The sequence below is a fragment of the Ascaphus truei genome, chromosome 2 (genome assembly GCF_040206685.1).
Source record: "Ascaphus truei isolate aAscTru1 chromosome 2, aAscTru1.hap1, whole genome shotgun sequence".
NCBI classification, from domain to species: domain Eukaryota; kingdom Metazoa; phylum Chordata; class Amphibia; order Anura; family Ascaphidae; genus Ascaphus; species Ascaphus truei.
The window spans coordinates 301,901,805-301,918,193 of NC_134484.1; the positions used below are offsets into that span (position 1 = coordinate 301,901,805).

Here is a 16,389-nt window from a genome sequence, read left to right on the forward strand (position 1 = left end):
TCATTTCTATCCATTGATTCCACTTCTAGTATAGTTCCATCTAATTTTTTGGACAAATATTTTCTTTGGACTGCTCCACTTGCAGTCTCTCACAGGGCTGTCTGTGCATGTGTGCCTTCAGATCAGTGCAGCAGCAGCCCAGGACACTCTCTGTGCTGCCTTTTACAAGGTACCTGATTAATTAAGGCTCAGCTGAGAGGGAAGGGAACACACCCTGGAAGGTGCTGAGTCATACAGTATGTACCTCCCCTCAAACACCTTCTGCTTCAGCACATCACAATAGTTACATTAAGTGAGCAGGGTTATACATTTATACATGACATTGCATGCACAGTAAGAGATAATATATGTTATAGGCTTATGTAACAGTTACAGACAAGATTAAAATGTGAGACCGCTTTAGTTTTGAAAGAATATAGACTCGTGGTGGCTGTGAGAATCTTTGGTAGATTGTTACAATTTTGGGGTGCACGGTAAGAGAAGAAGTGGACGGATACATTGTTGAACCTTGGAACCATGAACAGTCTTTTGGAGTCAGATCTCAGATGATAAGTGCTGCATGTGGTAGGGGTGAGGAGCTTGTTCAGATAGATAGGTAGCTTGCCAGAAAGTATTTGAAGGCAAGACAGGAAAGAATAACTTTGCACCTAGACTGAAGTGATGACTAATCTAGTTATTTTAGCATTTTGCAGTGATGTGTGTTGTAGTTGCATTGGAGGACAAAGCGAGATGTTCTTCACGGGTGAGCGGAGCACAGCTATGAGAAAACAAGGGGCTACACACCAGCAAAATTGTAGTAAAAGTACCTTTAATAGGTACTAGGGTCTCCTGCTTATATCCTTTCCCAACTGAACGGTTCGTTGTTTTTAATGATTTTTGCATTATTGCTTTATATGTGAATATTTTTACCTTCTTTGTCTTATGTTTACTTCTATATGTTATATCCAATCTATTTGGTTATTATATTTACTCAGCACCTCCTCTGCTGGTATGTATCCCCCGCATGCAGCACAGTGTTGTCACTTTGCAGACGGCCAATTGGAGGAGGTGTTCCTCCAATGGGGCTGCTCCATTTAGAATTTCGCGCCAAATCACAGCGCGTCACTGTGTATTGGGGACGGGGGATTATCTATAATAGCAGGGGAGCTAAGGGACGCGAACATACTCTTTGATAAAGGGCTCCCGTCTGAAACGCGTAAGAGTGTTTTTACTGCATGTCACCACGTGTACCATGGATTAAAGGTACTTTTACTACAATTTTGCTGGTGTGTAGCCCCTTGTTTTCTCATAGCTGTGCTCCGCTCACGTTCTTCACGGACATCTCGCTCTATCAATGATTCGCTTGATGCACGCTACAGATGGACTACAATATATGTGAGTACTCCTCTTTCTCTACTTATGCTGTGGGATACTGAGACCTTCATATACAGTAGATCTACTCCAGGGTGACTATCCTAGTGGTATATATGCACAGGACTTATCATTCATCAGACAGTAGTCTGAGACCACTATATGGACTGTCAAACATTTCATACCCTACAGGAGTCATTATTCATCAGGTCCTGAGTCTCACAATAATTCATTTAAGGTTCATCTAAAATCTGACAAAAGATTTCATTGCTACCAATGCTCCCTTGTTTCATTGAGCACCGACTCTTGGATTTGGTTCCTACATACACAAAACAGCATATTGAATTGTAGAGGGTATCAAGTTTCTAAGGTGTGTTTGGGGTGCTGTGCCATTTACTATGTCCCCATAGTCTATAATTGGCATTAGCATCTGCTGTGCAGACTTAAGGAGGATTTGTTCCTATAAAGTACACCTAGTTTGGCATAGGTTTTGGATTTCAGGGTATCAATGTGCATCCCGAATGTTAAATGGGAGTCAACCCATATGCCCAAATATTTAAAACTAGTATCAGGGTGGTATTAGCGTTGGTTCTGATCTGCAGCTCATTCATTGGAAGCTTTAAAAATGTAGCCTTGGTCCCAAATACCATTGTTACAGTCTTGTCAGTTTAAAAACAGTTTGTTTTGGAAAATTCAATCTTCAAGTCTCAAAAAGTCAGATTGAAGTACGTGTTCAAGGTCGGAGAGGCTAGGGCTGTGCGCATATAAAATGGTGTTATCTGCATACATGTGCATTGATGCTTCCTTACAAGTTGTAGGAAGGTCAATGAAGAACACTGAGAAGAGTAGGGTCCACAGAACAGAACAGAGCCTTGCGGAACACCCTATGTGATATTCATGGGGTTGGAGTTAGAGCCTGAGATGGACACATGTTGGGATATACCTGATAGGTAGGCAGGAAACTAGTTTAATGCATGTTTCCCTATTCCAGAGCACTGGAGTTTGCTAGGCAAGATAACTTGATCAACAGAATCAAAAGCCTTTGAAAAATCTAGGAATATTGCACCAGTACATTTTCCCAGTCCATTCCACACTTGATCTCATTGCAAACTTTTAGGAGGGTAGTTACTGTGGAGTGTTTGGGGGGAAAGCCAGACTGGAATTGCCTAGTGACATTTTTCTTTTTATAGTAATCGCTTAATTGGGAGTGAACAAATTTTTCCATGACTTTTGATAGTATTGGGAGAAGAGAGATTGGCCTGTAGTTTGAGTCAGGGCCTGGCAACATCAGAGTGCCACAAAACCTAAAGAATCATCACCATGAGATTGTCCAGGCCATCGGTGATGTTAATGTAAGACACCATACCGATGGAGTGGAGAACACAATCTCCCCCTAACAAATGTGTAATAATCACCAGGAACCCTAGGCAACATTGGGATTAAGGCGACAAGGGTACCAGTCTGCTGTGAACCTGGAGCTCGTGTGGTCATAACTCAAAGTACTTTGTGTTACTCTATATCTATAATTCATTGTAGTTCATCTCCTGTAAACGATACCTTTCTAAAAGTAAGCGTTGTTGTTGTTTCCTAATTATGTTCTTCTTTGGAACACAGTCCGTGAAACATATTTGCATACAGTGGAAGACAGACAGTTATACGGAGAAAATGACAAATCGCCTACCTATTACCAATGGGTATTTTTTTTTGTATTGATAATCTTTCTACCATTATACGGAACTAGTCAGAATACAACTACAGAGGTAGAATACATCTACTTTAAATTGATCAAACTGTGCTGCTTTATGAGATAGTTCAAACAGTGCTGCTTTGTGATTTTGTCATTCAACGTAGTAAGAGCGATACACAGTTTTTTTTTAACACATCCATTATCTTAATTTTGTTCCTAGAAGTCAAGCCATGGTCCAATATTATGGAGATTCTCAAAGAAAAAGATGGGGTAGACACTGAACTTCTCGTTTATGTGATGACATTAATAAACAAGGTGTGTATTAATACTAAGTTTTACTTGCTTTTAAAATAGGAATTATTATTACATATGTGCAAACAGCTTATATCTATTTCAAGTTTTCCAGGTATCTTCAATAAAGTTAATTGGAACAGTGCAATACATTTTTTGCAAATTGAGAAATATTAAAATAGTTTTTCATTCTTTTGGACTTCTGAGACACTAGAAATATGACAAGAGCATTTTGCTTTCCTATTTTTAGTATAATTTCTGCTGGAGAGCTGTTTTTAAGCCAAAACATCAGCATTCCATTCTTTTAAATGTAAAGAAATCACTGTAGTGTCCACAATGGGGGCAATACCAGGGGTTTACAAATTGCTGTAAATGAAATGCTGGTTGCAGAGAACTTAGCTATGGCAACAGGTATTAGTTGTTCATTATGCAATGAGTTCCTTTCTGTATACCTGAATGCAACGATGATGACTAGAAGATGACGATGATGGGCCTTATTCTATCAATTCCGAAAATGCAAAAAAACTACCAAAGCCCACCAAAGTATGTGAACCCCAATGATAATTACAGAAATTAAATAGTGTTTCCATGATAACCTTCTTGAATCAAAATATAAATATACAATAGGGTTTATATTAACCAATTCCATGTATTTTGAAACTAAATGATGTATGAATTAGACAAACAATGAGTAATTAAGAGTCAGGGTGTGTTGAAAAGTAAGTGAACCCCTACTTTTACAAGCTAAATTATAGGGGATAATTAAAATCAGGTGTTTAAAAAATTACGTAGATCTTTAGCGGCTAGTTTGGGAAGCCCCACACTATATAAAGATCGGAAACTATGTCAGTTTGGTATTCACCATACAGGTGTGTGGAAACACATGCCATGATCAAAAGAAATCTCTGAGGACCTCAGAAAAGCAGTTATTGATGCTCATCAGTCTAGAAAAGTTTCAAAACCATTTCTAAGGATTTGGGGCTCCACCAATCCACTGTCAGATAAATGGGGAAAGTTCAAGACCACAGTGACTCTACCCATGAGCAGTCCTCCTACCAAAATCTCTCCAAGAACAACTGGCAATTCACAAAGAACCCCAGAGTAACATCCAAGGATCTTCAGGCCACTCTTGCATTGGCTAATGTTAGTGTTTCATGACACGACAATAAGAAAAAGACTGAACAAGAATGGTATTCATAGAAGGATAGCTAGGCGGAAACCACTGCTCTCTAAAAAGAACATTGCTGCTCATCTGAAGTTCACCAAAGAGCACATATCCAAGACTTCTGGAACAATGTTCTCTGGACAGACAAGTCAAAGGTAGAACTTTTTGCCCCCAATGAGAAACGATATTTTTGGTGAAAACCAAACACTGCGTTCACAAGGAAGAGCATCATCTCAACAGTCAAGCATGGTGGTAGAATTGTGATGGTTTGGGGCTGCTTTACTGCCTTTGGACCCAGATGGCTTGCTGTCAAGGGGAGAATCCTGGAGCGGGTAGGACCTCGGTGGCTGGAACAGCGGGGAGCAGGCAATCATTGATTCGGTGGCAGGCAGCAAGCAGGATTGTCATGGTCACGTGCAGGGACGGCAACAGGAAGGCAGGAGCAGGGCAGGGGAGCAGGAACTGAGACTAGGGAGCAGGAACAGAACTGAGACTTCCTAGAAGGAAACAGACTGGGGCAATTTGGTTCAATAGTAAGGGCCTTTAATAAGTAATCAGGACTACAGGGAACAGGTCAGTTCAGATCAGGGCCGCAGCAGAAGGAGTCAAGATCACAAAACAAAGGCAAGGGAGGAACAGGAAACAGGAAATATAAGGACAGAGGATAGAAGCAACAAGAGGAGACAGACCGAGGAACCCCAGAGCAGATGGAAACCAGCAGCACACCCGGTGGACAGAGAAAGGAGCTATGGCTAGGAGCAGGATATTTAGGAGACCCTGACACTGGCTATCATTGACACAACTCTCTGGAGTCTGCATGGTATCAGAAGTTTCTATAGGATAATGTCAGGCGATCTATCTGTAAGCTGAAGCAAAAGTAGGTCATGCAGCAAAACAATGATCCTAAACATACAAGCAGATCTACAAAAGAATGGCTGCAAAAAAGTATTTCCGTGTTTTTAGAATGCCTTCGTCAAAAAGGGTCTGGCTTCAAGGTCTCAAAATGGCAACTGACGGAGGGAGACACGCGTGGCACGTTAAGAGGACAAACCCAGCAAGTAGTACTGGTTGTGTCCGTATATGGCAGAGATTCCTTTCCTGATATTATTAGAAACCCTTTAAATAGGGGGTAAGATATGCTCTACAAACAGATGAAATAGGATATATTAAAAGCTCAAATATAATTTCCACCTATTATAAGGCAGCCGGGGAATACACGACAAAGGCAGCAATGTAGCATGTAGGAATCAGAGACATTTCCAGGACTCATCATTGCCTCCTTCTAATAATAAGCTGCACTATGTTCATTCCAGAATATTCTTTCTCAGATGTTCCCAAACACCCCATCCCCCCATATCTCCCTAGGTCTATGTCCCATAGGTTCAGAGATGCAGAACATTAACCTAGTACCACCCCCTATCTCCCCCTCCATGTTAAACCATTTTTTTACCTATTTTCCCACACCATCACCCTCTCAGGGTCTCCTAGACATCCTGCTCCTAGGTGGAGTCTGGTTGATTGCCTGTGTGCAATTAACAAGCACACTGCTGGATTTAGAGGCAGTTTCTCTCCAACAGTGATAAGTCCCTGTTACATACCTCCCCTGTTTGTGGAAAGCTTGGGCTTACCACGGCCAAAGCCCATCCTTCCACTCTCCCTCAAGATATTTATGCGGCTTGAATGAGAGTGAATTGAGTATGAGAACCATCAATCCTGTTGGGGTTGGAGCCCTTTCTCCAGGTTATTAGTGTCTCTTCCAGAAGGTTCTTGAGATCAGCACTCCTCAGTTGCTCTAGGAGGACTTTTTCCAAGTACAGTCTTTCTACTGACCGCGTGGTCATGAGATTTTCCCTGCGTCGGGTGATCCTCTCTTTGTAGGCAGACTGTATGGCGACAGTCACAGAGCGTTTACGCAAATAGCTTTCTCTTGCCATCTTTTCCATGGACTCTAATTTAGCACTAAATGTCCATTCCTTGTAACCCTTGCTGAGGTCTTGCAAAGCCTCGGTCAGCTTACTTTTAAATTCTGTCTGATGTCCGCAATCTATTTCTACTATCCTGACTCATGCCATTTCATGGTATCACTTAAGGAGTGTTCAAGATTAGCTATTTCAGTTTTCAGCTCTTGAACCTGTCCTTCTGCACTTTAGCAGTTTCCAGTTCAGCTTCTTTTGAATTGATTTGCGATTCCACATCTCCCAGTTAACTCAGAGCAAGGCTTAAATCTGTTTCCTTTTCTCTATTTCTGATCTATGTGGAGCACTGTGAATTTCTCAGCTAGGGCCGCCGCTGCTTGCCTCAGATTCTGGACCTTCTTGTGCTCTCTCTTGTACCGAGTCACCTGGCCTCTAAGCTTGGCCTCCAGCGAAAATCTGGTCTTGTTCAGGGTAGCCTTTAGTTCCTCATGCTGCTAAGCGGGGACACACTGGGTAATCATCCATTCCTGCAGCACTTGTACTTCTTTACCAACCTGCAGATTTTCTTCCTGCAGAGTTTGCTGCTTCTCCTTGGCATTCTGATGGTGCGTACGCAGACCTTGCAGTTGGTTCTGCAATACAGTAGGTGCTCTGCTTGTGTGCGTTGTTCCAATGCTTTAAACTTTTCATCTTCCAGTAGTCTATTCCTTTTTTCTAGCTCATGAAGCTTGCTATTCATTTCACTGACATGGTCAGTCAAATCAGAATTTACCTCTTTCAGGCTGGTATTTTATCTTTTTATAGTCTAGAATTTTCAGGGCCTCCTTGTAGTCCTACTTCCATTTACGCACTTCTGAGTTGAGACTCCTGGTCTTTTGGCGTGAGACTTCTATCTCTAGGTTGAGGGTACGAAGCACCTTCTGAGAGACTTTAATATCCATATTAAGCCTGCAAACGTCTTTTTGAGAGAAGTCCAATGCCTCAGAGAGAATCTGAAGTTCATTTTTAGAGACTTCCAGTTCTGTGTGGCAATTGCTGACCGCTTGGTGTGAGTCATCCAGTTCTATGTGGAGAGTATGAACCTCATTCTACGATATGTCCACCTCTGTCCGGATACTGTTAACCTCCTGGCGAGAAATATCCATCTCTAACTTGAGTGTATGGACTTCTTTCTGGAAGATCTCCCACTCGGTACCTAGGCTGTGAAACACTTTCTGGAGGACTTCCAGCCCGGCACGGAGACTGCGAATCTCTGTACGAGAGACTTCGAGGTTCATACTGAGGTGGTCAACCTCCTTTTTGAGAGCCTCCGAGCCCTGCAGTGAGACTGAGCGACTCCTTCTGAGTTAGTCCAAGCTTTACACTGAGACAGAGGGCCTTTTATTTAACCTCCTCCTGTTTCTGCTGCAAGTCAGCAATAACTACGTCCGAGCGGGTCTATTTCTTGACCATGGCGGAAATAGTAGTGTTCGCTGTCTTCAGCTCAGTCATCTGGTCCTCTAAGTCACTACGTAAGCGACGCTCCATGTTCATCACTGTCCCAAAGACAAAGGCGATTGAGAACAGATCACTCTGTAGCTTGGCATTAGGTTCTATTTCCTGTTTCAATCATTTGCAGAGGAGATTAGAGTCCTGCCTGGTATTTTTTATGGCATCTTCAGGGCTGGTCAAGGGATAGTCACTCATTGGTTCTGGCTCCTCTTCCGTGGTATAGTTTGAGGGTTTCTCACTGTCAGCACCAGACAGGCACTTCTTTGTGGTACACGACTCCTGCCTTTGGCCCTCTAGGCTGCAGGGCATCTCAGCCCCCTTTTCCTCCACGGGATCTGCGGACGTGTGTGATCCTTCCATGGTAATTGGAGAACCTCTTTTCTTTTTCCGCCTTTTTGCTTTGGACGACTCCATTCCATCATTGGTACTGGGGTCTCCTTCTAGGTTTGAAACTTCAGCAGTTCCACAGCATCGACAATGCTTTTCTTGCAATTGTATTAGCAGGCAGGAATTTTCAGGGTCATATAGACCTGTTTTTTGGTGCGTACCGAGTTAAGGCACCTCCACCATCCTAGGGGTGTTTGTGGGTATGTCTTGTTTCAGATTCCCCATAAGCGATATCTTCATCCTTATCCTCATAGGACTGGAAGGGCCACTCTACCGTGTGGTAGGGTTCATTACAGAAACTCTGCATCTTGTCCTCCATTTTGCTGGTATCAGGTGTATTTTTCTTCCTGACCTCGGAAGGCGCTATTGCAGCTGATTTCACTGTATTCGCTAGAACCCCATCTGGTAGTCCTACAGGTGGGTAGACTTTGCTTGCAGAGTTTGTAGCTCTCACAGAAGTCTCTGTAGACTTGTTCTTCTTTCCTTTGGTATGTTTTGAAACATTAGCAGTACTGTGCACACATTCTTTCTCATCAGTGATACTGGATGTGTACTTGCCAAGTATAACTTCTGTAACTTCCTTGTGACCACAGCCCATTGCTTGCTGCTGCAGTTCCTTGGCTTGTTGAAAAAAAATATTTATTTGGCTGTTGCCCTTTTTCTGGAGCCACATAGGGATCTTCCTCATCATCCGAATAAGGCCTGAAGGGACACTGCTCCATGTGGCGGGGCTCTTTGCACCAGGAACACATTTTCTTCCACATTCATGCAGTCTGTATTTGACTTCAGCTGGGCAGCCATTTTAAAACCCATGGGTTTTTTTTCCTTCACAATTGGTGGGGTAGACTCTGGTCACAGAATCAGTCCCTCGTGTGGGTCACTGTCTGTTGCAGTCCTCCCAGTCAAACTGTGGCGTTGTGGCTTTCTCCAGTGCCGTGTAGTTTTCCTGTCTGGATGTGTAGCCCTTTAATTCTGGTCACTTCTGCACGTGTTTTGTTGCTCAGACTGTTGCAGGAACTTATGCAGGCAAAAGCACAAACATTTTCGCAGGCAGTCCCCGTGGACCTTTTGAACTTGAAGGGCCACCTCTCATCCCAACTTCTGACACATATGTAAGAGATGTGTGCAGTGACATGCAATAAAGACCGTTTTAAAGGTGAAATTAAAATAAGGCTTTATTGCCTGTTCCTTTAAACAATACAGCAAACAAAAATATACATAAAACAATAAACACCTATCCCTGTGTAAGGGCTAACTTACTTCCCCAGTCCCTCTCTGCAAGGCAAGGGGGAGGGGGGGAAAGCCCCTTACCCACTTATCACCCCAAAGTATCAGCGGTACCTTAACGCAGGTGGCCCTTCAAGTCAGTGGTGTCCGAGAAGGCATCTGCTTGAAGGTCCAGGCATAGAGGTCTGGTCCCCTTTTGTCTTGCTCCCAGAACACAGCCCTCCTTTTCCTTATGTCAGCTCCATTGTGAGCTAAGGAATCTCCTTCCTGTTTCTCAGACAAAGCTTTTTGTAAAAGTCCTAATCAACCAGGTGGAGTCTGCTTGATTGCCTGCGTGCAATTAACCAGCACACTGCTGGATTTAGAGGATTTAGTTTCTCTCCAACAGTGATAAGTCCCTGTTACAATCCTCATGACATGTCGTTATATTGATTATCCTATGCTTCTAGATATCATGTATGGCGTTTGTTAATATCCAGGCACAAACAATACCTTAATACCCTTACACACATATAAACTCTATTTCTGAGTATGTAGACATTAATACTAATACCGTTAGATTCAATTTAAAATTGGCAATTGTTTTTAATGTTTCCATTTTTATAAATTTTCTGTTACTACTCACTTGAGCTAACTTTGTTTTTATAAAGTGTCATGCTTCCTGCAATGTTGGCCTCCATCCTGGGTCTGGCACTGTGCGCGCCTTGTGGGTTCCCTCCACCACAAACTGTTTATATGGCCTTTGTGTTGGCTGCACGCCACGTCACTTCCGTTTCTGGTTTGTTCCAGTTGCCTACAAAATGGGAGAGACCACGAAGAACTGCTTACTCTTTGACAAAGGGCTCTGTTGCATGAAACACGCCAGAGAAACTTTTGCCAACATCTTTGATATCACCAAGCCTAATAAATCGTTTTTAACCTATTTTTGATGTGCTGAGCCTTATCATTATTGCTGCTGTGTACCGCCTTTTTTTTCCCTATTTGGGACTTCTATCTGGATATCAACTTGCTGGAAGCACGCTACAGAGTTAAGAAGCCTCTTCATCTTGTTCTCCCTATACTTGAACGGAATATTGATATAAGTTATATACTCACCACAAGATCACTTATATACAAGACCCTCAAATATCCTTACAAGCATCATCTTGTCTTGACTCAACCAATTAATTATATACTCTCAGTATTTACAGTACTCTGTAGCACCGGTCTCTGAACTTTTTGTTCTACAATATGTTAACTGTAGATTTAACTGGCCTAACTCTAGAAAGGACGTTTTTGAAGTCTATCAATTGCCCCAAGTAATTTTGGACGAGAACAGGCTAATGATCCTCCGTTGCTAAATGGGTTTAGCCAAGCTGTAAAAGTTAATGGGGTCCCGTTATAAGCGACAACCAAGAACTTCTATCCCTATTTTTGGATTAAAAATAATTTGTTGTACTGTACCATGTAAGCCAAGAGCAGGGCAAAGAAATAGAAAAATTGTTAGTACCCAGTTGTTTGGTAAGGAAAGTTCTAAAGTTGGCACGCTCTCACTTGTTGGGTGGCTATCTTGGAGTGGAGAAAATACAGGAGAGAATCCTAAAAGGTTTTATTGGTCAGGGAAACACAATGCAGTAAAAATGTTCTGTGCCTCCTGTCCATAGTGGCAGTTAAGAGCCCCCAGACCACACTTGAGGGCTCTGTTAATTCCTATGCCGATTATTAAAGTTCTGTTTGAAATCATTTCTATGATACAGTGGGTCCTTTTCCAAAGGACATTACTACATCGTAGTAATTATGGATTATGCCACTAACTATCTGGAGATAATAGTACCCTTAAGTAATACTTCCTCTAAAGCCATAGCTAAGGAAATGTTCCCGATTCGGGATTCCGAAGGAAATTTTTTTATCAGATCAGGGCACCCAGTTTATGATAATTGTACCAAGAGCTAAAAATAAAGTTCCTAAGAATCTCTATTTTCCACTGTCATGGGAGACCAGGACCTTTTACAAATTTATACCGGGATCATTCAATAGGCAAAACAAGGCAGTGAAATAAAATGGGGTTTTGGATAAAACCTCGGAAACACAAAAGAAATACAAATTACAGAAATATACACACCTTCTGGGGTCTGAGAATTGAGATCTAGCCTTTCCTATGTGCAGGGCGTCCGCTTGCAAGGGCTTACCCTGATCAGGACCTTGTCCTGGACCGAGATTCTGTAGAAAATCCTGACTGGGACCTCATTTTAATTGTCCTGGAACTGATTTCGGCAAAAAATCCTGACCACAACTATTACGTTCTAAAATTAGAACTTGGTCCTCGTGTCAGACTTAGTCTCTGCAGAGCAGACTTTCCTAGCTTCAAAACAAAGTTGGTTGCTCTGCTATTTGGAACAGAGCAACTTGAAAAGTCCTCCCTCGCTTCATCGATTCAAGCCACAAGATGGTCTTTTTCTCTGACTTGGTCATTTCCTTAGCATGGAGGTAGGAGGAGCGACCAAGCAGAGCGTGGGAACCCTATACCACTTGCCAACAGAAACAGGGGCTCGTCTCTTGGCTGACATCAGAGGAGGAGGCATGCCAAGCCGGCTCGAAAAGCCAGGTGAGCGGGAAATATGATTTAGCCAATGGTAGAAGCGCCTACAAGCGGTATCTCTCCCAGATAACTCATTTGCACCTGCTGGGCAGGCTCCACCAAGTCTGGCAGATACAAAAGGTGTCCCCACAGGGTGTCCTTTGTTCTCCGGATCTTGCAATTCACCCTTCCTCGCCCACCAAACAGTCTCACCTCTGGACATACTCTCCTCTGAACTATGGCCTCAATACAATATTTACCTTGGGGAACCATATACTTATAAGGGAAATGGATTTGGGATATTTGGGCTCCAAGCTCAGGAGGCTGGGGGACACTGGGTTGCCTCTGTGTAATACACCCCGCGTACCGGCAAATCATGCCTACTTGCCCAGGAGAATGAAAGGACTACCAGTAATTTTGTCAACTGAACTCCTGCAAACAAATTAATTGTATTTCTACCCAAATACCCCACCTAAAACTTACACATACAAAGTTTCACAGTTTTAGGGCCAAGGGAACATGAAAACAGAAAAAAGCAGGGGTCACTTTATTTTTCACATGTATAATCCTTGGTCCATGGTTTATGGTGCTATTTAGCTGCCAGGGACCACACAGTTTCAGGGGTAACCAGAGGGCTTAACCTTTATTGTATAGCCTGGTTAACCCCACCCATCACAACCACCCACAAACGGACGGACTGGTAGAGAGTTAAACTCTTGAGGAAGTTAGTTAGTAGTGATTGGAAGACCTGGGACACCTTGTGTTCTTATCTCTTGTTTGCCGTCCAAGAAGTATCACAGGCCTCTATAGGGTTTTTCCCTTTTGAACTCCTATATGGAGGCACCCAAGGGGAATTCTAGATAGCCTCAAAGACGAGTGGGAGGAACAGACTGTTCCAGGGAAGAATATTATCCAATTTCTAGAAAATTTGAAAGAATGCATTGCCCATATTTCTGCAATAGTCCAACAACACTTAGAAGAGTCACAGCCGGCCCAACAGAACCTTTACAACAGACATTCACAGTTTTTGACCAGGGGATCAAGTAATGGTACCTGTTCCAACAGCCGAAGGCAAGCTGTTATTATATTGGCAAGAACCTTATGAAATTATAGAACAGGTGGGCCCAGTAAACTATAAAGTTAGGCAGCCAGATCAGAGGAATGTAGAACAGATCTACCATATAAATCTATTAAAGTCCTGGAAGGATAGAGTGGTATGTCTAAATGTGGTAGCTAACACATCTGGAAATGTGGAGCACCCAGTAGTTAGAATATTGACAGAGCTCACTCCCAATCAACACAGGGAAGCTGTCAAATTGATTAACAGAAACAAGGGTGTATTTTCCAGCTTTCCAGGGAAAATTACAGTTGTTTCCCATGATCTAGTCACCAAGCAAGAAATAACAGTGACGACCCTATAGAATCCCATAAGCCAGAAGTGGAGCTATTCAGTCAAATGTAAAGAATATGATGGGTCTAGGGGTAATTGAGGAGTCACATAGTCAATGGTCAAGCCCTATCGTTTTGGTACCTAAGCCTGAATACAGTTTTGTAATGACTTTAGAAAAGTCAATGACATTTCTAAGTTTGACACAAATACCATGGCTTGAGTGGATGAGTTACTTGAGAAACTGGCAAGGGTCCGTTTTCTAACCACTTTAAATCTAACACACGGATATTTGCCAATTCCGTTAACTGTCGTTGAAAGAGAAAATGGCTTTTTCCACCCTTAATGGCCTTTTCCAGTATACTGTTTTGACCCTTTGGCCTTCATGGTGAACCGGCAACTTTACAAAGGTTAATTAATAAATTGTTACAGCCTCACTCAAACTATGCCTCAGCATACTTAAACAATGTAGTAGTTCATAGTCCAAATTGGGAATAACATTTACAAAAGGCTGAGTCAGTGTGAAGAACCTTTTGGGAGGTGGCTCTTACAGCCAACCCAACTAAATGTTCAGTCGTGTTGGCAGAAGCAAAATCTCTTAGCTATGTTGTGGGTAGGGGGACTGTAAAATCCCAGCTCAACAAAGTAGAAGCCATTGTGAACTGGCCCAATCCCCTTAGAAAGAAACAGATTAGGACATTTCTAGGTATTGTGGGCTACTACATGCAATTTATATCCCATTTTGCAACCTGGGCTGCACTGCTTTCAGACTTAATAAAAGCAAGGGCACCAAATGTGGTAAAATGGAGCAGTAGCGCAGAGACTGTGTTTGTAGACCTGCGTACAGCGCTCTGTAGTCACCCTGTCTTAGTAGTATGGCAATCAACAGGTGAACCTAATTAGTACAGCTTGCCTGCTTTAAAAAGGGAAGAAGAAAAACCTCTCTAGAGAGAGAACGAACAAGAAAGAGAGAGAGAACGAACAAGAAAGAGAGAGAGAACAAACAAGAAAGAGAGAGAGAACAAACAAGAAAGAGAGAGAGAACGAACAAGAGAGAGAGAGAACTAACAAGACAGATAGAGATATAACGAACGAGAATGAGAGAGAGAGAGGGAATATGAACAAGCCCGAGAGAGAACAAACAAGACAGAGAGAGAGAATGAACATGACACAGAGAGAGAGAACTAACAAGACACATGGTCTACTCACACTTCTACTGTCCCTAATGGAGCAGAGCTCCGAGGTAAGAGGCCAAGTTGTATTTCCACATCTTGTTGGACTGGACCTAGTTTAGCTAGCCAGACAGTTAGATAGGCTTACCTACTTTTAGTTAGTCTCCCTAAAGAGAATAGACTTTTGTTTTATGCTTTGTTAGCCTTAAATGGACAGTGTGCCTATTCTGTTTGTAATTATTGTGGACAAATAAAACCACAAAATATTATTTCCCTGGAAGAACTGTTTGCCGCCTCACAAACCACGGCCATCCTGCCACAATATACATAGCATTAACACATTGATTGTTGCTGCTTAGTTATTTTTCTGTCATTTTTTAACGTTTTTATGCGCCTCAACATTTTGGGTTTTGCTCTGTTTACTTTTACAGGTCTACAGGTTTTGGCATTAATTAGTATTTTTTTGAGTAATTACTCACACGCAGGAAATGTCATTTCGTACATATGCATATAAGATATATTTATTGGAATTATGTTTCTGCTGTTTTACCAACTAAGGTGAAGATAAATAGTGTTTACAAGAAAATAAATTGAAGCCGATTTTAAGCGAAAACATTTACTTCTAATCCCCTAAGAAATTAGACAAATTGGAAGAGAAAGAAAAGTGCTAAGTAGACACATATGTGCTTCTGCATATCCTTGCAAATGGTCTTTGAGAGTCTTTTTTATTGATTTTCTTTTACTTTTAGACATTGGCAGGTTTGCCAGACCAGGATTCCTTTTATGACATGTTGGACTCCCTAGAAGAACTTGACATGGAAAATATTTCGAGCAGACACTTACACAGGAAAGGAACAGATTCGGATCTAGTTGAACAATTTAACATTTATGAGGTATATTCTTTGTTTTATTGATTCCACAAACATTTAAACACATGTGAAATGTGATATATAGAATAAAGATAACATTGGGCGCAAAACTAGGCAATATAACAGATAGTCCCAATATATTAATTTGAAATATGTTGGAATAGGCAATCTTGATGGACTTCTGAAATAAAGGAAAGAGACCACTATAGTGAATATTGCGTAAAGTGTACCTGATACATAAAGCTTGGCCCCTTGCAGATGCACTTACTTGAATGCCCTCCTACTGTCTCTATATGTCCTTCATATCTACCCATTAAATTGTAAGCTCCTCGGAGCAGGGACACCTCTTTCTAAATGTTAATTTTTAAGTCTGAAGCACTTATTCCCATGATCTATTATTTGTGTTATTTGTTATTTAGATGATTGTCACGTGTATTACTACTGTGAAGCGCTAAGTACATTAATGGCGCTATATCAATAAAGACTTACATACAGTACATACATATATACAAGTAATGTTGGTATATTAGTGTCACGCAATGGTGAAATGCTACTCACAGTGTAGCAGAAGTTATTGTCATGTTGGATACAAATCCAAGAGCTGCAATGGAAGCCACGGACGTCAGCATCTTGATGCTGAGATGAATCAGCTGTTGCCTGGGATGAAAATAAAACCAAAGGAACCAGCGTTTCTGTCACGGTCTTGAAGCAGTGTAAATCAGCTGTAAACTGTGATGGAAGCCACAGATGCCAGTATCTTTGCTTTGGTGTTGGAGCGGTGTTGATCAGCTGTTTAAGCTGCGATGGAACCCACAGATGTCGGCGTCTCTGCCTCTGCGTTCAATGTGAATGTGCTCACAAGTGATCTTTTTATTTGACATATATATATA

The 16,389-nt window shown here is 41.9% G+C and overlaps 1 protein-coding gene across 4 annotated transcripts in view; it reads left to right on the top strand.

The window, feature by feature from the left end:
- Positions 1-16,389, top strand: part of FHOD3 (formin homology 2 domain containing 3) — a 607,453-nt gene that overhangs the window by 334,809 nt on the left and 256,255 nt on the right. For all 4 annotated transcript variants that reach the window (XM_075586421.1, XM_075586422.1, XM_075586420.1 and 1 more), the window contains 2 exons: positions 3,258-3,352; positions 15,380-15,523. In XM_075586421.1, the coding sequence (XP_075442536.1) occupies positions 3,258-3,352; positions 15,380-15,523 (239 nt within the window). The remainder of the gene's footprint in view (positions 1-3,257; positions 3,353-15,379; positions 15,524-16,389) is intronic.